Source organism: Daphnia magna, linkage group LG1 (assembly GCF_020631705.1).
Source record: "Daphnia magna isolate NIES linkage group LG1, ASM2063170v1.1, whole genome shotgun sequence".
Lineage (NCBI taxonomy): Eukaryota > Metazoa > Arthropoda > Branchiopoda > Diplostraca > Daphniidae > Daphnia > Daphnia magna.
This window is the reverse complement of record NC_059182.1, coordinates 1743436-1765801: the sequence shown is the minus strand read 5'-3', so window position 1 is coordinate 1765801 and position 22366 is coordinate 1743436. Positions and strand designations below refer to the sequence as shown.

The following is a 22366-nucleotide window of genomic DNA, read 5'->3' as shown; positions in this document are numbered from 1 at the left end:
GTTTTGTGAGTTTTTGAACGGTATAAAAGACTTGTGTGCACACCCACCTTGTGGTTTGGGATGTAGCGTGATTATCACGGGTGATAATCACGCAGGGGGACTATCGAGTGATCGAGGCGACACCTCGAGAACAAGGCGAAAGTAAAGTCGATGACTTTAAGAATCCCCGGAGCCCATGCTAAAAAATTAATTGGGATCCTCCTAGGGCCTTTCAAGCCGGCTTAAATGGCATGTCCGATTAAGCAACACTCGCATGATAGTAGTTAGCTGGCTAGCAACCGCTACCACACCAGCCCCTCACCTTTCCTTTTCCATAGAATTTATTATTGCTTAATATTTTTTGTACCTCCATTTACCTAACGTTTTTTGTTTTTTTTTAGAATGCAAGGTTATGGATGAATGGCTAGTGGGTTTTTAAGTTAAATATTGTTACTTATTTGTTCATGTCGTTGTTTGAAGACTCTCATCGCGATATTGATAATTTTAGAAATTATCTATTATAGATAATTTTAAAACTTGATAAAATCCAATCTGTAGAATTTTGATTCTTATGGGATATGACACGACATTTTTACGCGCTCAAATTATAAACTTATAAAGGCAAGTGTTCCACAGAATGGTTAGAAAGTTGGGCGCAACTGAATCACTTGAACACCTTGCGAAAACTCCTTGACCATTCACGACGTAATCACCGTGATTTCAACGATTTAGTTGTTTGTAAATGACTGCGAGTTTTGCGTCACCTAGCGGTCACATAACCAAGCTCTTCATTCAGTGTTGCATAAAAGTCACGGCGTGCACCCAATTCGTGGATGATTTAACGTTCTGATTGGCAAATAGGTCGTTCGTCCATACAGTTTCAATCGTGCAATTCGTTGCGTTTCACCATGATAAGACATTTCCCAGAGATGACAACAGTTTCTAAAATTAAATCATTTTACTGCAGCAAAAGTAAGTAAAGCCACAACCAATTATTTATTCTTTTTTTGGCGCGTTCAACTTGTGAAGGCACGAACGGAGGGAGAAAGAGGCGGAGCCAAGGGTGGTTAAAAGAACTCCCTTTGGCTATCTGTATACGTCTGTATATGTAATAAGGGTAGAGAGAGAGAGAGACTGGTGGGGGTTTGCATTGTGAAAGGTTGGGGGGTGGAGGGGGTTTTCACCCCACCCCCCTTAGTCGTCCATCTGGCGGGCCCCAGCGAAGGTACCCTCTTCCCCCCCCGTTTTTCGTTTTCAGGTCAGTCGTCCTGCCGTTTTCAACCCCTCACCACACACACATTCACCCCGACACACTTTTTTTTCCCCCATTGCAACTCATTTCGGGCCCGATGAAAAACTTGCCAATAAGTTGACGGACTTTCGTTCTTTTTTTTTTTTCTGTTTGGCCCCCCTCAACTGACATCACATTTTTGCTGCAGTGTCGCACAGTGTTTCGTTTTTGTAGTTTCAGTGTTTCGTCTGCCAGTGCACGTCCCGCCAAATTGTTTGTTAGAACGACGCGATCATGATTTTCGTCCGAGAAACGGTGAGTTGAACATTATTCAAAAGAGCTGTTTGCTCCACTTCTTTTGTGACACGACAATTGCCTTGACAACACTGCCGTCTGAATATTTTTTTTTGTTCGAACGTTTTCTGAAAAACTGGAAAACCGTTAACACAGACACACACAGTGAGAGTGAACACAATAGAAGGGGCCACGGCGGGGGCTTATTGTCTGCTCCACGTGGCGTCCTTGGGCACTAGAAAAAGACTTTTTCTTTCTTCTCGCTGTGGCGTTTTCAAATTCGAAAATGGGAGAATCAAATTTAGAAATTTCGGTAATGAACTTGGATGTCATTTGAACGAAATGTATGTACTTGTTAGTCACAGTCAAGAGCCGCGTTACCCAAGTATTGATTTTTCACATCAGCGTGTGTGTTGCCCTCTGATTTGGGTGAGGAGGGGGCTAGCAGTTAAGGCAGGGAGGGGGGTTTAGGGCCACCACCCAGAACCAAACTAACCACCACCCACTTTTATCGTTTTCAGCCCAGGAATGACGCATCCCCCCCTCACCCAACATGGCGGTTGCTGTGTGTGCCCCTAACCCCCTTTTTTTTTTCTATCCCTACACACACACACACACCAAACTCGTATATACACACACACGTTTCTTCTTTTGCTTTCCTTTACCCCCTCTACATGTTATACATACCCTCAGGCTGGTTTCTCATTTCCGCCAAAGAAAAAAGAAAATGGCTGCTCTTCTCTTTCGTCTCACACGCACTGCAGCTGTTTTCTCGTGTCAAAGCCATTTACTATTTTTCAAAACCCGTATTCGAAAAAAACAAATTATTAAGGACGTCGAGGTCTTTCAGTAGTAATCAAATTCGCAGTAAAGATTAGCTTTCGACCGTGTGACGTCAACACGCCCCGAGATTACGGGGGGGACGATGTATCGATCGACGCCATTGGATTGGCAAATCGGCGACGACGCCGTACCAACTAAAACTACGCAGATCTCAACAACTTTGCGAGAGTCATGAGCTGGGCGTCGTCCAGCGTCTACCGTGTCTAAAATTTCTTTATCTCTCATTTGTTCAATTGTTTTTCTCTTTGTTTTTAATTTTGAAAACAAAATCTAATCAGAAAGAGTCCCGAGTGAAAGTTGTTTGAAAAGAGATTGTAATCGTAGGTCACGGCCACGTGTTGTATCTGTGGATAGAAAAAAAGAATATTTTCTTTAAAAAAAAAAAAGAAACGCACGGGAGAAAGGATTTGTCTGTACACCCTTTTGGAGAGAGGGGAGGGCAAGGTCAGTGGATCAACTCCCGCGTGCCGTTACTATACTACTACTACTACTACACACACTCTCTCTCTCTTTTTCCCCCCTTTCTCTTGAGTCCCGTTCCTTTTTTTTTTCCGGCCGAGTTATTTGAGAGAGTTGTAAGAACCCCACGTGACGTCATTGAGAAGGGGAAGCCTTCTTCACTCGCAGCGTGAGCACACGGCCGCGGGAATTCCCGTTTTTTTCTTCTCCCGGGATGAATGAGTGTGTGACTCGTGATTCATCTTTTTCTTTTTTTTTTTTCTTTTAAAAGATAATATTTCTTTTCTGCTGGTTATTCGTAGGTTGGATGAAGCCGATTGGAGGCTGATTGGACTCTTCCGGTCACCGGAAGTCGCCTCCTTTTGACTAAACAAAAACGACCCCCTGAATTTTTTTTTTTCCCCCGATTGAGAGAAACAAAAGGAGATTTTGAAAAATTAAGGAAAACCAGAAGAAGAATCTGAAAACCAAAAATGGGTGATGCCAATGTTCAGACGAGTGGTGGAGGAGGTCCGGGACATCACCATCCGCATCAGTTGCATCATCACCACCATCACCATCAATTGCATCATCACCAGCCGATCAATACGGGAGCTCAACATCATCCGGTGCAACATCACGACACGACGACGGCATTGAGTTTCGGTCTCGGCTTTTTCCCCGATCCGTCCGAAATCAGTTCGAAGTCGCTTCCGCCCTTCTCGTCTTTTGGCGAAACGGAAGGACTCGGCGAAGGTCTTTCCGGACGGCTATTGGATCTCGGCGGAAGTAATGGTGGTCCACCTCCATGGGATTTGTATGGAGAAGGACTTTCTGCCCGGCTGATTGATGTCGGGGCTCCGACTCCGCTCGGTTTGGGTATCGGTGTAGGCGTCGGTCTGGGTCTAGGCTTCGCCCCGCCTCCGCCAGCTGCCATCCCTGCCAAGGACAGTCAACCGGGACCGCCTGGTAACAGTGGGCCGGGCGGTGTCCAGTACCGACCTTGGGAATCTAAGAATCACCCCGACGGCAATGGCAATCCGCCTACGTTGCTGGAACTTGGCCGCATGATGGCTGTCACTCCGCCTCCGGGCAACACGACTCCCAACTCTTCGAGCAATCCATCGGGATTCTCCGAATTGCAACTGTTTCCGCCGCATGGAAGCAGCCCCAAACTGCCGTCGTTCCAGTCCCAATTTCAGCATTCTTATTCGTCATCCAGTCCTGGACCTCATCCGCCCGCACTAACACCCATCAATGCGGACCCTAACGGCTTTCACGCTTCCGGTCCGGGACCTGGTGGTGGTGGTGCCGTTATACAGAACAATAACAACAACAACAATAGTGTCCGTTATCCACTAGTTCCGGCACCGGTTCATCCTATCCAGCGGCCGGAAGTTGTTGTTGGCGGAACGGCAGGTCACGCACCTCCTCCTCACCCTGGCGCTTTCGTTCATCACGATCGTGTTCATCATTTCGGTCCACTCCCGTCGGTGGCCCAACAGGCCGTCACCAATCCACAACATTATCCGACGCTTCCGGCCGATTACAATAATGGCGTCCAGCGTCCGGCTCTCCTCCAATCGTCCGGTCCGTCTCCCATCAACAACGTCATTAAATTGGAGACGGAAGATTCGCGATCGCCCTTCTCGTCTCAAGGTTCACTTCCGCGACAACCGGCCGGAGACGGCCGGAAGAAGGAGAAGCGAAAGTATCGAGCCTCTTCGATGGAGAGTTCCAGCAGCGAAGCGTCTGACGCTCAAGTTCCCAGCATCTCTAGCACTGCCCGCGGATTCAAACATCCGCACATCCAGATGACGAGCAACGGCCACGATTCCAGCATGGATTGCGACGGCAAGCAATCGAAAAAGAAGCGGAAGCGTTGCGGCGAATGCGTCGGATGCATGCGCAAAGATAATTGCGCCTCTTGCGCTCCGTGCCGCAACGACAAGAGCCACCAGATCTGCAAAATGCGACGTTGCGAAAAATTGACGGAGAAGAAAATTAAGGTTGGTTATTGTTTTGACTATTTTCTTCTCGAACGGGGGGAATCCTTACGACATTTTTCAAAGATAGACTTTTGAATGGATATCAGATGATTCTTTGAATCGTCTGGCTTCTTTCTTTTTTGATAAGGTTGGATGTTATTATTTAAAAAGAAGTATCAAGTTTGATGCCAACTCTGGTATTATTACAAGAAAAGGCTTCTAATTACACACGTACACATTTTCTGGATGGTGTGTGTGTGGGGGGGGGGCATCAATGCGGCTTCACGGAATAGAATATTATTATTATTATTTTTTTAAATTTTGATATATATATTTTTTTAAACATTGTTTGAAAAATGGCAGCTGACACGGGAGGAAGGGGGGCCGGAAACTGGGTTTTTCACTATGTAACAAATGAGCAACGTCCGGCGCACCCCCAACAATAGAACGCCGCCACACACACACACACACCGTCCTGTCACACTTTTTAATGCGTTTTCGTGTGTATATAAAATTTATTTTTACTCGTGTAAAGGGGGTGGGGGGTTAATTCCGAAATGCGTTTCATGAATTATGCGGATCGAAAATGTATTTTATTTTTTTTATTTAAAACCGGTTCAGCTCTCTCTCTCTAGTTAACGAAAAACAGAAACTTTTTTGAAGGGCAAAAGGACGTTCAGCCTCGGGCTAGACAAATATTTAAGCAAATTTTCAGTGTTACCCCAGCGGAAAGGTTCTTCTTTTTCGTATCCGCAGGGGTTTTTGGACTTTCTGGAGGGCATGTGTTTGTTAAAAAGAAATGTCTTGAGTTTTGCTCTCTTGTGTGTGTATGTTAAAAACTTACGGCGCAGAAAACAGCCCTCTGGCGTCCGACAGGAAATCATTATACTAAGCGAAAAAGAAAAAAAAAAAGAGAGAAAGAATTAAGGTCACCAGAGATGGGATTATGACGTGCACTCGCCATCTGTCGAATAAAGCTTGGGGCTAACTTACTTTTCCTAGGCCTTCGAGATAATCACTACAATAAAAAATTGCCATGTGACAAACACACACACAAGATGGCAGATAAGGACCTTCTCTTTGTTTCGTCGGCAGCTGTTGACCGTGAGAACGATACGTTTATTTCGCACATTGATGATTACCCCTGCAATCATAGATTTCTTTTTTTTGGTTTTTTTTTACAACCTTCTAACCGAATTCGACCTAGGCAAATGAAGGTGAAAGGTTATTTAAGATGGAGGTCATTTATACGGGGCCTTATAAATGTGCACGGACACGACGAAGTGCGTGTCTAACGAGAAAGAACACAAAGAGTTTTTTTCTTTTTTAACGAAAAATGCTGGGCTTATACACAGACAGACCATGTGGCATGTTAGGGGGTGGGGGGGACTTTGAAATTTGAAACCCCCCATCGTGAGCTATTTTCGTCTTTTTCAAAGTTCCACGTTCTTTTTTTTTTTCCTGTTTAGACGACAATTTTCGTTTTCTTTAAAACTCGTTTTCTTGTATTATCGATTTATTTCCTATCCAGTCATGACATTGAATTCTTAATGATGAAAAAAGTTCAAGGGCTCATTAAATAGGAAAAAAAAAGATCGTTTTGTTTCAAAGTCGGCCATGTTTTTTTGTTTTTTTCTATCCCAGTTTCCAGATGTTTTTGTGTCTGACCAACTGAGCAAATATGTGGAAGTGGCGATGTGTGTGCAGCAGATGGTCCTCCTGTGAGCATAACAAGAAAACTCGTGGAAGACGAATGGCGAGTAAATTCTAGGAGAATGAAAGAGCAGTAAAGAAAAGGGTCACTTTATGGGCAAAAGAAAATACCCAGGTGAAAGGTCAGCAACCGTAAGCTCGTCGACGTTCATCACGAATTGGTGGGGAAATCTTATTTTTGGTTGATTTCGCCCTGTGGCACACACAGCTCTCTCATCTTTCCGTCGACCTTCTGCTGCTGCTGCTGGAAAAAGTTCCGTTACGGGGCGCCTACCTGAAAAGACACAAAAGAAAATTCTTTTATTTTTTTTATTTTCCCACTGTGAAATCCACACGGGTTTTTCAGCCTATCGGTTTTTGATATCTCCGATATAGTAGTAGTACTCGTTTTGCTTGTTGTTGTTCTTTATATTGAACAGCAGATGCTCTTTAAAAGTGAAAATGTCGGTTAGGAAAAGATCCTTTATGTATAGAAGAGAGAAAAAGGTTAGATCGTTTTTAACTATCGAGAAATTCAGAAAGAAGAAGAGAAAAAAAAAAAAGACGCGCTGCTGATTTATAGACGCTGACGCCATCTTTGTTCGTGGGAAAAAATGCATCTTTTGTTCGCTCCACTCTCGTTTTTTTTTTTTTACTCCATCGTTCTTTAATTCAAGACGATTTTTTGTTGTTGCTCTTTTGTGTGTGTGTGTGTTTTTTTTTTTTGTCCGTTGCGATCCTGCACCATCACGAAAGCAACTGCTGTCGTATGTGAAATAATTCAATTGGAACCGCCATGTGTCGACCGTGTCTCGTTGGACGCAGCTGCCATGTGTGCCCCCACGCGGTTCCCATCTGCGGCTATTTTTCCTTATCTTTTCATTTCGTTTTTCACCTAAGATTTCTTCTAAATATGAACAATTCTATTTTTTGTTGTGTTTTCGAGAGAGATAAGTAGACGAGAACCTCAGAGAAACAATGGCAATCACAAAAGATCAACAAGCTGGGAGATAGTGAGTATACACGCGAGAAGCAGACACGAGAGATTATGTCTGGCCGCTAGAGGCAGCACCCGTCGGCCACCTAAAAAAGCGCCCTCTCTTTGTTCCGAAGGGAGGAAAAGAAGGGTGGGAAATCAATTCAGCGCGCGCAAAAGTTGGTCCAGCTGTCCCCATTTTTTTCCCCACCCCAAGCTCCACCTTTTGTCGAAACATCTGCCGTTCTTTGATGCGTAGCAGCAGAACAGCAATTTCGTGATGTTTGAAAAAAGAAGTAGAATAATTTCATTTTCCAACGAACACACACTCAGCTAATGCTTTTGATGTTTATCGAATTAGAAGAGAATGCATCATTTCTTTTTTATGGCAACGCCGCTGGCGGCCATTTTTCTTTTTCTGAATAACAGTAAAAAAACACAAAAAAAAAGAAAAGAGAAAATCGAAAGTGCAAGTTCGGCGTGAGTGGCTCTATTGTTTGTTTTGGTGACCAGGGAAATCCCCTCAAGATTACTCCAAGGCATTTTCCCGTTTTCTTTTCTTTTTCCAAGTATTGGGGATATCCCTCCCGTCTTGTGTCTTCCCCCTCGTGTTTTCACCTGTGTCGGCATGTGTGTGGATTTGAGGGGGGAGGAACGTCTTCTTTTCATGAACATCTCTTTTCTCTTTCACCCCTCGTATATTTATATAGTTGATTCTTTTCTCCCCATAGTATCTCGGGCATTTAACCCGACTGAAAGTGACCATGTCATTTCTCCCCCTACTCAGTCAGGTCGTTTTTTTTTTGTCCGTTTTCTCCCCCTCATCTATGACGCGTTTTTTTTTTCAACTTTAGCTTTTGGGGGAACACCCAACTTCTTCACCCCCCTCCATTGAAAAAGGTTTTTTTGATAGACTTTAAGAGACTAAGGGAAATCCCTTTTTTTCTTCTTCTCTAAACATCCTCCCCCAATGCAAAACAATTCCGATTAGGGATTCCCCCCCCCATGTACTCTAAATTGTAACAGGTTGAAGCTCCACTTGTAACTCCCTTGTGCTATAAAAATGTTATCTACAAACACCCACTCAATGTTGTGTTTTTTTGCTTCAACAGATTCCTCGTGAGAAAGGTGAAGGACGAGCTGCTCGTGCAAACAACAACAGCGCCAACAACTCTAGCAACAACAGCGCCACGTCTGCCAACGGTACGACAGCCCAGCCAATAGCCACTCCACCCACACCGACCAACACAATGGCCAATAGCAACGTCCCAGTTGCTAATTGGGATCGTGGATATGCGCCCAATGCCTGGGCTCCTGCTGCTCAACCGGCTGTTGTCAATGGGACAACTGATGAGAATCAATGGGCCGCTGGATACCAGCCGGAAACGTATGATCCGTCCTTCAATTTCAACCCGCTCCAACAACAAGGCGGGTTCCACGCACCGGCGCCCGTTGTTGACACGTTTGCAAACGGTCAAACGAACGGCTTCCGACCAAGACCGAGCCCTCAGCCTCAACAGATTCAGATTGGTGGATTTAGTCCGCATATGACGTCACCTCATCCATCACCCGGATCGGGTCAACAGATGAACGGGCGTTGTGGCAGCGTTCCACCTCATTTCAACGGCCAGGATGGTTTTATGAATGCAAGTCCTTTTACTAGCCCGAGTCCTCGTCCGCCGTCATCCAACAATCCGCCCAGTGTAGGGGAAAACTTCCGCAATGGCGGAAGTAATTCCGAGTCTAATGGTCAACAAATTCACCCAAACGGGCCGCCTGGGTATCCGTCTCCATCACCCATCCCGCATCAGAGTTCGCAAAACTCTAACGGCGGATATCCAGGCCAACAACAACAACAACAACAACAAGGGAAACCCGAGCCCTGGGAGCCTGGGAACGAGTCTAAACAACAACAGCGTTCCACTCCGCACGAAGAGTTGAATAATCGGCTCAAGGAAAAGATTCTTAGTAAACAACAGATGCAGCAACAGCAACAACATTCATTCCAGCAACAGCAGCAGCAGCAGCAGCAGCAACAGCAGCAGCACCAGCATGAGTTGCAGCAGAATGCGTCTAATAATGGCGGCGGACAGTCTTACTATATGAACTATCCGTACCAACAAAACAATGAGGAATATTCGGATCAGCATTTCAATCCGACCAGCGCTTCGTCTCCTTCCTCGTCGACTAGCAATAACAATGTCCGGCTGGACGTTCATTTGGAGCCGAATTCAACGAGTTCAACGGCCCATTTTTTAGGACCAGCCCACCCTCAGAACGGCGGCACTGGGGGTGGGAATCTTCCGGAGGAACAGCAACAACAGATGCCTCAGCTTCTTCAGAGTCCGGAAACAACGACGCCGTCGTCGCCGCCACCACCACCGCCACCTAACGGTTGTCAAGTGAATCACTTGGCACCTACCAGTGCAGCTAATGCCCCTCTTGCTCCTCCTACTCAGGATCTCGAACAGGATCGTCTCAGTAAATTGAAGAATAATGTCAAAGATGAAGTGCCGCCCTGCCAGTGTTTCCCGTCGGACCAATGTAAGTCTCCCGTCCGTTGAAAGGGGAAAAAAAAAATTGAATTTTTTTTTGAGAGCAAAGGAATTATTTTCTCAAACCACAAACACACTCTCATCCCACCTAAACCTATACCCTCGTTGTGGTCGTCGCAAAAGTTAAGACAAAATCAAGTTTTAATTTGTCTTTATTGAATTTTCAATTTTCAAACATTTTTGAAAAACGAAAAGCATAAATTCCTACATGAAAAGAAAAATTAGATCAAACAAAAAAAAAACATAATTTTTAAAAATTGAAAATGATGACTCCTTTTTTGTTGCATGGCTGGTGTGTTTTAACGATTATATTTACCTTTTCTCATCTTTTGGAAAAACAAAATCATGTGACCTTTTTTAAACGCATCACACTCCTTCACTTTTAGGAAATTTCTCCTTTTTTTTTATGAATTAATTAAGGACCAGAGCATTGAGAAAAAGCTTTATTATTATTCTGTGGGTGTGTGTGCGTTTTTGTTTTGCTCGTGTGAATGCTCCAGTGTATGTCTGTCATTTTCCCCCTTTTTTTTTTCTTTCATATAATTATTTTTCACAAAAAAAAAAAAACAATTTTTTTGACGGGGTGCTTTTACGAACATCACATTTTTTGTTTGTTGTGTCCCTGTTTGCCTTCTCCTTTCCAAATGGGGGTTTTTCCTTCTGGCAAATTGACTGTCTGAAATTAGATTCTGGATTAGTCGTATTTTATTGGGCGAGAATGATGCAGTTTTTGATTGTAGTAATTTTTATTAAAAAATGGAAAATTGTAGTATGTGTAGTCTTATTTCTCTATCTCAAAATCTCCTATTTTCCGATTTCTATTTTTCTACGAAATTTTTCTTCTGAAAAAAAAAATGTCATTTTTTTCCACCAGTCGCTATCAACGGGAGAAAAAAACACCAAACCTCAAGGCATTTTTTTATTCAATAATTATTTTCTTTGTATAAGATTATATCAAAAATCCCCCTCCAAAAAAATTAATTAAACCAGCCAATTTTTTTTTCTCAATTACGCAAATAAACTGCCTGAATTGTTTCTATCGAAAAACAAGAAAATCGACACACGGGTTTTTTGAATTTTATTTAATGCATCCCCGAATTATATTTAGTTGCTGGTGGGGTATTGTCTGTGTGTTTGGTTATTGGGCTTTATAGTGTGAACAAACCCAAATGTCTCCCCCTCCGCCACCTCCTCGTTTGTCTTGTTTGTTTTGGAATTTCGGTGTTGTTGATGTTACGCGGTGCTTGGCTTCACAACAACTTCTGGTCAGTCCCCATCAACCTTAAAATATTCAAAATGCGCATGTCTTTATATCGACATTTTAAAAACAAAATGGCAAAAACTGATGATTGCAACAAAACAAAAACAAATCAAAATGTTAGTACCGCAAGAACCGGGCCCTTACTACACGCATCTCGGATTCGGTGAAAGTGTTGCATCGCTTCGCCAACAGATGGAGCAAAGGACTGGCCTAGTCGGAAGAGCGATCCGTTTTGAGAAAATCCTTTACACGGGCAAAGAAGGCAAAACTGTTCAGGGATGTCCGATCGCTAAATGGGTAAACCAAATGTCGTGCGATTTAATTTGTAGCAACCATTTTTAACTTGAGAAATTGTTTTTTCTTTTAGATTATACGACGTTCTAGTTTAGAGGAAAAAGTACTTTGCCTCATCAAAGAACGTCGCGGACATCGATGTCAAACGACCTGGTTAATTGTTATTTCCGTCGCTTGGGAAGGACTGGCCTTAAAAGATTCTGATTACCTTTACGGCGAATTGGTTTATCGTCTGAACGCTCACGGAGTAGCGACAAATCGGCGTTGCGCTACAAACGAAGATCGCACATGCGCTTGCCAAGGTCTCGATCCCGAAACTTGTGGCGCTTCGTTCTCTTTCGGTTGCTCCTGGAGCATGTTTTTCAATGGATGTAAATTCGCCAGAAGCAAATCACAAAGCGTCCGTAAATTTCGACTAAGTGACGAGTCTCAGGTCAGGTCCTTTTTCTAAAATTGTTGGGGATATTGAATCTTAAAATGTATATTTAAAAAAAAAAAAAGAACAGGAAGCGGATATTGGAGATCGATTGCAGCGATTCGCGACTGCCATTGCTCCTCTGTTTCAACGAATCGCTCCAGATGCTTATGCCAATCAAGTCGAATTTGAAAAGGCGGCCATTGACTGTCGTCTAGGTCTTATGCCCGGAAGACCCTTTGCAGGCGTGACTGCCTGTTTCGACTTTTGTGCTCATTCACATCGAGACATACACGACATGAATAACGGCTGCACAGTGGTAAACACTCACACTTTGGTTTGTTAATTATAAAAGTCATAAAACCCAACATTTTCCGTTAGGTAACCACTTTGACGCGTCATCGAGGTTTCCACAAACCGACGGACGATGAGCAATTGCACGTGTTGCCTCATTACATTCTGGATGGAGTCGACGAATACAATAGCGTCGAAGGACAAAGAAGCAAAGTGGACAGTGGTGCCATTGAAATTCTCAACAAGTAAACAGTTTTCATCCGTTTCCGGTCAGCCCTTGTTTTCAAAAAATGTTTTATTTTGTAAATTCAGGTACCCTTCTATTTTGAGACGTCATTCGCAGCCGATTGCTAGTAAGACGAAACGGAAAGCTCAAATTCAGTCCAACCGAGTCATCTATACAGCAGCCAATGAGGACACCGCCCTCGTGCAAAGTAGTCACGTGACAAGTTCTACTTATTACGAAAGACATCCTAGTAGGACATTTTTGGAACAATCGGGCTCAATGGAAAGCAAAATTCGAGCTTTACAAACTTCATCGCAAACTTACAGACCCGCAGTCGATCATCTGATGTCGAATCCGGCCTTTGCCAGCTGGGGAGGATACACCCCTCCTCCTCAACAACAATGTTGGCAACAACCGCCATGGCATAATCGACCTTCCGATCCTCAACTATCCCAGTGGTGGAGACAGAATTTGTCCTCTCCTTCCAGTGAAATGCGTCCTTTTGGGCCCGTTAATCCAGTCCAACCGTTCCAAAATGTAATCCGTCATCAACCTCCACTTTTAACTGAACCAAGAGTGACTGTCCAGGTTAGCGACAATGAAGAGAATTTCAAAGATCCTAGCATAGGTGGTGTGGCTATCGCTTTGACGCACGGTTCGGTTCTTTTTGAATGCGCCAAACACGAACTGCACGCTACAACGGCTTTGCGGAATCCCAATCGACGCAACCCGACCCGCATATCTCTCGTTCTTTATCAGCACCGTAATATGAATGAGAGCAAACACGGATTTGATATCAACGAGAAAAAGATGGAACGAAAACGAATCGAGCAACAACGGCAAGAGGAAGCTCAAACAACTGCATCGACAACTCCTCAACAACCTACCTGGTTACCGGCACCAAACCTTTACGGCTGCACTTTGCCGGCGTCGGCAGCCGCTTCTTGCTATCCGAATTCTCAGCAGCCGGTTTTGCCTTCCATCCATCACGCATTTCCGTACCATTTATCTTATCCCTATAATCCATAGGACAAATATTAGAGGGGATTAGTATTATTATCATCACAAAATGCTAACGAGGCATATTTCTTTAATCGATGAAATTGGGGAAATTATTTTTGACTTGTTTTTAATTTGATGTTTCAACTTATGCAAATGGCGGGGGAATCATTTTCCTTTAGCCTATTCGTCCGTATGCATAAAACAATAATTTCAGACCGATTTGGCGAATGTGGCTTGAAGTTCAAAACAGAAACAATTCAGTGCTTTACAGTTTTTGAAAAGACGTGCTATTTTGGCGATACAAAATTTTCTAGAAATTTTAAAATAATAATAATGTGGATCGTTTGGACGCAAACTTCGGCAGGGAAAACGTATTCCGTACAAAAAAAATGTTTTGCTTGTTTTATTTTTTAAATTAATGTCGCACTTTCGAGTCACATGTCAATGTGGTCTTTTTTTAAATCTGATCTCTCGCTCTGATTTTGTTTTGTGGGAAATCTCCAGTTCAAGAAGTGGTGCCCAGCGGTGCAAATCCTCGCAGGTGTCATTCATTAAAGTTAGAAATTATTCAAGAATGACAGCGAAAGACAACCCGATTGTTAACATTTAACCACAATAAGCATTACTTGTAGTTTCACGATGCTTTTGTTTTCTTTTACCCCCTTTTTTTTATCATTATTATTATTTAAATTCATGTTGATGTAATTTCCTTTTAGGAAACTTTTCTAACCTTTTATGTTCAGTCTGTAAAGAGCTTGCCAAGCCCATCTGCCACAAGCAACTACCACCTCATTTATCAATAATCCTACAAAAATGCATTTTAAGTTTCAATACATCCGTATTTCTTTTTGTAACATCGAGTTTTTATTTTTATTATTATTATTTTTTTTTATAGTTGGCTAATTGTGACTTTGGACAAAAGCTGGAACGACGAATTTGTATGCTGGAAAACGACTATTAAAGAGTAGACAAGACAATATCTACATGCAAAATGGTAGGATAATCTATTTGGATTTCTTGTCAGCATCGATGTGGTCCAGGTAAGCCACACCTGTCTTGAGTAGGACAATGCTGGTTCCCGCTGCAACAACTACACGAACTGGGGTGTTATCAGGAACAAGGACTCGTGTCATTGCCCATAGTAGCAGAGAACCCAGCGTGAACATGGTTGAGCCAAAAACACTAAGATAGAATGAGTGGAATTAGTATTTAAATGTCCATGTTTTGATTTGGGTATTTTGATTCAAACCTGAAAAGGATTTTTTGCTTTTTGTCCTTAATTGTAGCTAAATGAGGCCTTGATGCCAAATACAAAGAACCTCCAACCAAAGTTGTACCCATCAAAACGTTTGTGAGATCACGACTCGGAGAGATTCTAATTATAAATTTCAATTAAAAGATTAGCATCATGCACGCGGCGATAATTACATAAATACATACTTGTGCATAAGGTCTGGACTGAACATGTTAACAGCCAAAAGACCGTAGCTTGCACCTGACGCCATTGTTATCGGGCAAGCCATTTTAGATTCTTTCATGAAACTAAGACCAAGAGAATTCATGAACGAACAAGGATGTTTCTTATCGGAGTCGCCGGGAAACGAGATATCACCAGTAGTCGCCATATTACGTGATGTTTCAAAAAGTTACTGACGAGAATTTGGTTACAAGCTCTTCTTTGCGGCTGAAGATTTCTGCTAGAAACGTTGCCGTTTGTATGACGTTGCCAGGTATTTCCGTGAATTTTCTATATTTTTAAACGAGATTTCGGCAAAATTCGTCAATCGTTTTGGAAGACATTTTAGGAAATGTCAGTTACCTGTAGAGATAACCCCTCAAAAGCGACGAATTTTCATTTTCTAGACTTCTCAAATATCGCTCGAGGCTTTGGCAAGTACAAGATAGTGAACTGAAGAGCCCTTCCGCTAAACTATAACATGAAAAAGTCAGGAACATACATAAGCTTTTTGAACCCAACCGAGTAGAATGATCTCAATTAAAAAATAACAACCGACGGCCATTGTTGTGTCCCGGAAACGTGCAACGATGCACTGATCAAGCCAATTAGATCATGAAGCCCATGATGTCTAAATTTGGGTTTGCATCTTGTTGATATTAAAACATTTTGGCTTCCACCTTAAACTGGGACTTCTGGAATGTCACTCTCACAACAGTGACGCATCTGCCTCTTGTCTAGAACGATGAAACATCACATTGAACTATCGCTCGAAAGTCGAAAGTCAACAAAGTTTCAACTTAGTAGCTAGAAGAGAGTGCAAGCACTGTATTGTAGCTCAAAAAAGAAAAGAAAAAAATAGATAATAAAATAAAATTTCTTGCTAGACAGCCACTACTTGAATGTCATTGAAAAGAAAACCTGTTAGTATAGTAGCCGAGTTTTGTCTCCTTATTTACGTTGTTCAAAAAATAAGAAAAATGGTCGTGTAACAATTTCCTTTTTCCGGTGCCATTGTCTTTTCAAGTTTTGTCTCGCCACTATGGTGGGTCATTGTGTTAAGACAGTTTCGCCACGTCACGCTTTTACATTGGGAATAAAAAAGACCACGAAAAAAAACTGAATTATGGTTCATCATGTGATCACGTCAAGCGTGAAAGTTTTCGTCAAATCACCATGTCTTCTCCGTTCTGGGGCTGTGTCATTGGCCTATTTTTTAAAAAGGTTATATCTTCCATGCCATCTAGCGGTGTTGGGGCCAAGGACACGGATGTCAATGTTATTTTATTTTTTTTTGTTCGCTTTTGACGGCTTCGCTGTTCGCTCCCCAGACTTGACTGAACCTTCTCTCTCCCTCTCGTGTCTGACTCTCTCCCCAATCTCCCATCTCGGCGTGAGAGAGGGGTGGGAAACTGGGCATTTTCTGCATACTATTTATAGAGTCAAGTTCGATTTTATCGTCGGCGTTGGCGTCTGAAAAAGTCGACACTTTTCAAAAGCCTTTGTGATGTCCCAGTTGACGTGTGTCCTTTAGTCCCGTCGCTTCCATTCGTTGTTCTTGCACGTTTAATCAATTGAGCAGCCGACCACAGCAACGTTTGCAGTCGAAAACACATTCGGAAACGGGACAGGAGCTGATGTTCCTTCAGAAATGCTGTCCATGGAGACGGCTCTTCCCTCACCTAACCCATCTATTGATGTTGACAAGCCACGAGCTCCCAGGTTTGAGGCTTATGTCATGACTGGTGATGCAATATTGAATCTGTCCCGGACCACTCACAGTCCAGAATACGCCTTGCCAGTTCATTCCAAGAGAAGATCAGTCCAGCAGCAGCCATCCAGTTCTGTACCTACCAGCCCAAGTGAACAGGCACTTCATCCAACTAAACCTTGGGAACCTGAAACTCCTGCCAAAACCCCTGTTTCTACTGCTACCGTCAGGAGTTCCAAGTCTGAAGAGGCACTTGTTATTCATATGGAAGAAGAAAAATCAAAGAAAAATGCAGAGGAAAGAACATCATCACAGAGTTCACTAGGAGAAGGAATTACTGAGACAGAAAGAATAGTGTGGACCTATAATGCCCCTCTATCTAGCATGACTGAAAAGGAATTACGTCGCTATGAAGCAGATCAATTCTGGCTCAGCACGAGAACTGAATCGTCTTCCAAACAAACAAAACAGATTATCAAGGTGGAGGAAACTAAGGAAGTGAAGGAAGAACACATCACTTTGTATTCATGTGAGGTGGCTGATACAAGATTAGGTTGTGATACCCAAAATGGCCCAACAGTGGCTTCCAAGGCGATCATTCAAGAGCCAATGAAATTAGAACAGCTAGAGGTGGAAAGCAATGGTGAAATCCAAAAAGACGACGATATTCCAGCCAACAGTTCTGTCCGGCCTCCGTTGGCTCGAACGCCAACCGACGAAGAAAGCGACGCAGATAGCCTGCAGTCGGTTCATTATAGCCCGAAAGGTGTCGATATGCCATCGGCTATTCGGTTGGCCAAACGGTAAGTCACCGTCTCCTTGGCCTCTTGTGACACTTTTTAATAAACAAAATGTTTTCTCCTTTTTCTTTCAAAGATTGTACTCCCTGGATGGATTCCAAAAATCTGATGTCTCGCGCCACTTGTCCAAGAACAACGATTTCAATAGGACTGTGGCTGAAGAATATTTAAAACATTTTGACTTTGAAGGCACCACGCTGGACGTGGCCCTGCGCCGATTCCTGCAGGCCTTCCAGCTGACGGGTGAAAGTTCAGAACGCGATCGCGTTCTGGTGCACTTTTCTCGTCGTTACCTCCAATCCAACCCAGACAGTTTCTCATCTCAGGTATTTTTTTATTTTCTTTTCTTCTTCCAATATTGTATTTAAATGTATCTTCGAAAACTGTCGTTGTAGGATGGTGTTCACATCCTTACCTGCGCCCTTTTACTGCTAAACTCGGACTTGCACGGCAAGCATCAAGGTATGAAAAGGATGACTTGTGCTCAGTTCATCAAGCGGTTGTCGGGCCTCAACGATGGTGGCAATTTCCCTGTCGATCTCCTCCGTCGCCTATATACAGCCATCAAAGGTAACGAGTTAAATTTCTATTTCAGTCACATTTATTCATCATTATTATTATTATTTTCTATCTTATATATTTATTTATTTGATGTTTTTAAATTGTGTATTGCCAACAGATCAACCTTTAGAATGGGCTTCAGACAGCCCACAAGGGCCAAGTCCAGGTGACTTAGAGCCCTTGGAAATTATTCCATCTCCTGCTGCTAAAGAACTGTCGGTCAATCCGTATCTGGACATTCCTAATCCAACACAAAGCCAAGAGTTCAAGAAAGGCTACATCATGCGGAAATGCTGTATGGAACCCAATGGCAAACGGACTCCTTTGGGAAAACGCAGCTGGCGAATGTATTTTGCAGTGCTGAAAGATTTAGTTCTTTATCTCTACAAAGACGAGGCCACTTGTAAAGGTGAACATCCACCTAAATCGTCCACTATGCGGTCTAACAAAGCTGTTCCCGATGCTGGACCTGCCGCCCTTCTTCGTGTTCATCATTCTCTGGCTGCTAGTGCTCCGGACTATACGAAAAAGAAGAACGTCTTCCGACTCTTTACAGCCGATCGCGCTCAGTACCTTATCCAAGCCAGCGATACCAAAGTAAAACGAAACCCCTTAACTCTTTAAAAATAACTACAAAGCCAAAGCAATAAATATTTCATTCTATTCTTGGTAACATAAGGAGTGGCGTTGTTGGATGGATGCTCTGAACACCGCAGCATCATTACTCTCCTCCCCTCCATTGGCCGCTCCTTGTGGGTCTCAACAGCGTTTCCAGCGCCCGTTGCTTCCAGCTAGTTTGACCAAATTGTCAGCTAGGGAACAGTTGTCAGACCATGAAGAGCGTGTCGCTCAACTGGAACAAGATTTACATGAGCATCGAGCCAACCCGCCGTCATCTAAAGCGAAATCTGTTCATGTTAACTGTTACAGAGAAAAAGACGCTTACTTGCACTTTGAGGTAGAAATTTTGACAAATGAATTGGACACATTAAAAATTGCATTTTATTTTTTCCTCTTTCAATAGAAAACCCGTTATGAGGCTTACATAGCTGTTTGTGGTGGACTTCAAGCAGCACTGGCCGGCTCTACTGTCAGCCGTGACATTTCCTTACTGGAACTCGACGAATCGCCCTGTTCCGATTCGGGGACAACGAGTCCCGATTTAAAATTGAACGACCAGGAATTTTCCGCGCATTTGTAAAACTACTGAGGTATGAAAGAAAAGAAAAACAATCCAAGAAAAACATTCTTGACCCCGTTCCCATCACCTCCCACCGATTCAGCCGGCAGCTTCGCCAATGTATACAAAATTCCCCGTCTTGTTCTCTTCCCATCATTGAACCTTTGTGTCGGGTGACATTTTTTTTTTTTCTTCTTCTTTGTTTGTTGTAATTTGTGGTTAACCTTCGATGAAATTCAGCGCTTGTATTGGGAGAAAAAGAAGATATGACAGTGACAATTTCTGTCGGCACTGGGCATCACTGAACGCAAATCATTATCTGATTGAACGCTTTTGTTTTCTCAAATGACGAAAAATTTCTATCGTCCATCTTTTTTTTTGTGAGATTTTTTTTCTAGTCAAGAGTTTAAAACTTTTCCTTATTTCTGTCTTTTCCAGTTTCTTTTTCTTTCCGCTACAGTACTGGGCTTTTTCCTATATATATGCTACGTAAAGTAAGTCCTGTATTTTTATGTTCACATCAGTGATCGAGTTCCTCTGTTGCCCTGAATTCTACGTAAAGACAATTAAGCGGAAAGAAAAGAAAAAAAAAACAAGAAATAACAAAGCAACAAAGCAACCAGCCCGCCTTGACGCATTATAACAGCTTCCCGTATTAATCCTTTCGTTTTCTTTGAAAATTTTTCGATAGCGGCCAATGCATTCTCTGACCTGTACTCACGAATGTTGTTTCAGCTTTTCAAGAGTCTCCCCCGAATACTGTGTCAGCCTATTTAGACATTCACATTCATGATATTGCGTGCTAATTTCCAGCCATTCACTTGATTGTCTCTTCCGTTTTTTTAAAGTTAGTTTTGGGCACTTTTTTCTGTACTCTACAGGTGAAAAATGGGAAATGACGAGTTTTGTAAAACTATGTATGTGTGGACGGATTGCAGTCTGTCACTTATATATTGCGAAGAAAAAATACAGATTATACACGTAAAAAAACGTTGATATTTAAATCTAATAAGTAACAGCTTCTAACATAACATAATATTTTATTATTCTTTTTTGTTTAGATCTTCCTTAAATCGATAACGCTCACTGGAGCGGTTGGATGAATCTGAATGTGACTAGCGACCTATTTCGTAAATTATAATTGAGATTGATAATAAGCGGAAAAAGCCTTTTAACATACCTCAAACAATGGTGGGTTGGATGGATGTGGGTGGAAGCCCTGCTGCCGGCAAGAGGCGATCAAATCCAAACCATGGTTAGTGGTTAGAGTGAAATATCCAGTCCTGAATAGAATAAAACACACGTTGGAAAAAGCAAAACAAATCTCATCACGTTTTTTCTCACTCGTTATATTTTGGAGCACAAACGACTGCCACGGCTTCCGGCATCATCAGTTGGTATGAGCAATGGGTGTGCAAGTCGACGCTGGATAGAAAAGCCGTTTGCGTTGGATGGGTCTGAATAGTAGTCAAAACAAGGTTGTGGGAATTTTTGTGGCTTCAAATTATGGATACAATTAACATCTCACATGAATCCATCCCAATGTCACAAGGTTGTGTTTATCCTGTACGTTAAACAACTCCTCCTCGTTTTGGGTCGTGCATGAATCCGATGTGCCATTTTGCTTGGGAATCAGCAGATGAGTGATAAGAAACTGATTTTGCTCCTGAAGTCAGTTCTGGTTTTGTTAACGGGTTTAGTTTATCTCTGTCGAAAAATTACCAATTTTCCCGCAAGAATCCCGCATGTTTCGACGTTGTTTTTAGTATTGGAATTAGCCAAGGAGACAAACTCATCCAGAACTGAAGCGGGGAGAACTACGGTTCTTAATCCTGATGGACCTAAAAATATCGTTCGCGGTTTGAGGTTGCGGTCAAATCCAGGCAATTCTCTGTAATCGTAAAGAGGGAAAACCAGCGTTATTTGGACCAAAAAATGGCAGTTACTGGAAACCATACACGTACTTTGCAGCAGCTTTCGTTTCGTGGGTTACTGAAGGCACGCAGTTGCTAGGGTACAAGTTGTTAGCCGAGAAAATGGGGGCTAGTCCGTCTGGCTTTACCAGAACTGATTTTTCATTCGATGGCCGATGCCCAACGTCCACCATAGATTTGTCCTTCTCCACTTGGTACTGCCTTCTTCGTTCTTCATCCTCTTTCTTTATTCGTAGCGCCTCCATTTCCTTTTCCAACCTTAGAATTTCTTCTTGTTTTTTCTTGGCCTATACTCAGATAAAATTTATTTATGATTTACCAAAAGTAGCATATTAGCTAACCATCTCATCTTCATACAACTCATGCTCTTGCTGAAATATGTGAAGTAATTTTTGCTTCAGTGTTTCAGTTTTTGGGAAGACCTCCTTAATTTTTGGGCTAAACTGAGACCTCTCAGCTGATGACAATGTGTGGTATTCTGGATGTTCAATTATTTTTTCTACAAAAATCCTTCAAGAAACATTTCAGACATTGGTCATTATTTTCATGTTTATGTTAGTTAATTGATCAAATTACGTGAGAAACTTCAAGTACAAAGTGTAGGCATTTTCAATACTGCCTTCCTTGTAGTAAACGTCAGCCATTCTTAACATCTCTGTTCCAGAACGAAAATACCTGCGAAATCATTTTTTCTCCTTTGTATAAATTTTACAGAAAATTTTTCAACATAAATAGAATACCTTTGGATGGGAACTCTACTTTCAAGTTTGATGCTGCTGGCAAAGTTGGTCAAGGTTCTGAGTCTGGTTGATGGATCTTGAGACCTTACATCCATTCTGATGAAACACAACGGACTACTGTACCGAGCTGAATATCAATGCTTATGGTACGTTTCCAATCGGATACCAACGATCACTTTTACTTAAATGCTACTTGTTCGGCTAGATGACTCATAGCCGAATTTCGGACGCTAGGGAGATGTTTTGATTTGTGATTCTTAGTATTGTGATGATTATATTGTGAAGTTTCTAACGCAAATCTTAAACAATATGCTCAACGACAAAGGTGTTACTCGTTCGCCATATTCTTTTTTTTTTTTTTTATTTTTACATCGGGACCACTGACATGTTTACAAAAATCAAACCCTCTAGATAATAATAAGCCGGAGGATGAGAACTGCCCTAGAGCTACCCTTTTCTACTGGAGCATCCCCATAAAGGCTTTGGCCCCCTATGG

The 22366-nt window shown here is 42.5% G+C and overlaps 4 protein-coding genes and 1 long non-coding RNA gene across 9 annotated transcripts; 2 read left to right on the top strand and 3 right to left on the bottom strand.

Annotated features, from left to right (window-relative positions):
* The first annotated feature begins 408 nt into the window (after positions 1-408).
* Positions 409-14342, top strand: LOC116917382 (DNA N6-methyl adenine demethylase). Of its 3 annotated transcripts, none has more exons than XM_045173957.1 (8): positions 409-951; positions 3109-4794; positions 8554-9985; positions 11379-11554; positions 11625-11984; positions 12058-12285; positions 12348-12505; positions 12573-14342. In XM_045173957.1, the coding sequence occupies exons 2-8, from the start codon at positions 3280-3282 to the stop codon at positions 13513-13515; spliced, it is 4812 nt and encodes a 1603-aa protein (XP_045029892.1). In that variant the 5' UTR covers positions 409-951; positions 3109-3279; the 3' UTR covers positions 13516-14342. The 3 variants fall into 3 exon arrangements, with proteins under 3 accessions (XP_045029892.1, XP_045029881.1, XP_045029886.1); XM_045173946.1 differs by lacking the exon at positions 409-951 and adding an exon at positions 1015-1525; XM_045173951.1 differs by lacking the exon at positions 409-951 and adding an exon at positions 2533-3028.
* LOC116917431 lies at positions 5051-7653 on the bottom strand. 2 transcript variants are annotated; one of them, XR_006646899.1, is made up of 4 exons: positions 6598-7653; positions 5767-6540; positions 5618-5661; positions 5052-5544 (listed from the first exon to the last, which is right to left on the bottom strand). It is a non-coding gene; the product is annotated as an uncharacterized LOC116917431 (long non-coding RNA). The 2 variants fall into 2 exon arrangements; XR_006646898.1 differs by having other exon boundaries at positions 5051-5661.
* Positions 14343-14411: 69 nt separating the features above from the next.
* LOC116917409 lies at positions 14412-15649 on the bottom strand. Its single transcript, XM_032922872.2, has 5 exons — positions 15500-15649; positions 15308-15418; positions 14929-15235; positions 14738-14863; positions 14412-14670 (listed from the first exon to the last, which is right to left on the bottom strand). Exons 3-5 carry the CDS (start codon positions 15111-15113, stop codon positions 14493-14495), a joined length of 489 nt encoding a protein of 162 aa, XP_032778763.2. The 5' UTR covers positions 15114-15235; positions 15308-15418; positions 15500-15649; the 3' UTR covers positions 14412-14492.
* A 209-nt stretch (positions 15650-15858) lies between these two features.
* On the top strand, positions 15859-19803 carry LOC116917390 (PH and SEC7 domain-containing protein). 2 transcript variants are annotated; one of them, XM_032922854.2, is made up of 7 exons: positions 15859-16666; positions 16727-17458; positions 17532-17781; positions 17851-18025; positions 18135-18613; positions 18696-18974; positions 19041-19803. In XM_032922854.2, the coding sequence occupies exons 1-7, from the start codon at positions 16596-16598 to the stop codon at positions 19215-19217; spliced, it is 2163 nt and encodes a 720-aa protein (XP_032778745.2). In that variant the 5' UTR covers positions 15859-16595; the 3' UTR covers positions 19218-19803. The 2 variants fall into 2 exon arrangements, with proteins under 2 accessions (XP_032778745.2, XP_032778739.2); XM_032922848.2 differs by having other exon boundaries at positions 15859-17458.
* A 311-nt stretch (positions 19804-20114) lies between these two features.
* Positions 20115-22338, bottom strand: LOC116917402 (STAM-binding protein). Its single transcript, XM_032922860.2, has 9 exons — positions 21871-22338; positions 21707-21805; positions 21472-21640; positions 21161-21417; positions 20919-21087; positions 20725-20862; positions 20541-20653; positions 20377-20479; positions 20115-20319 (listed from the first exon to the last, which is right to left on the bottom strand). Exons 1-9 carry the CDS (start codon positions 21963-21965, stop codon positions 20254-20256), a joined length of 1209 nt encoding a protein of 402 aa, XP_032778751.1. The 5' UTR covers positions 21966-22338; the 3' UTR covers positions 20115-20253.
* Between the last annotated feature and the right edge of the window lie 28 nt (positions 22339-22366).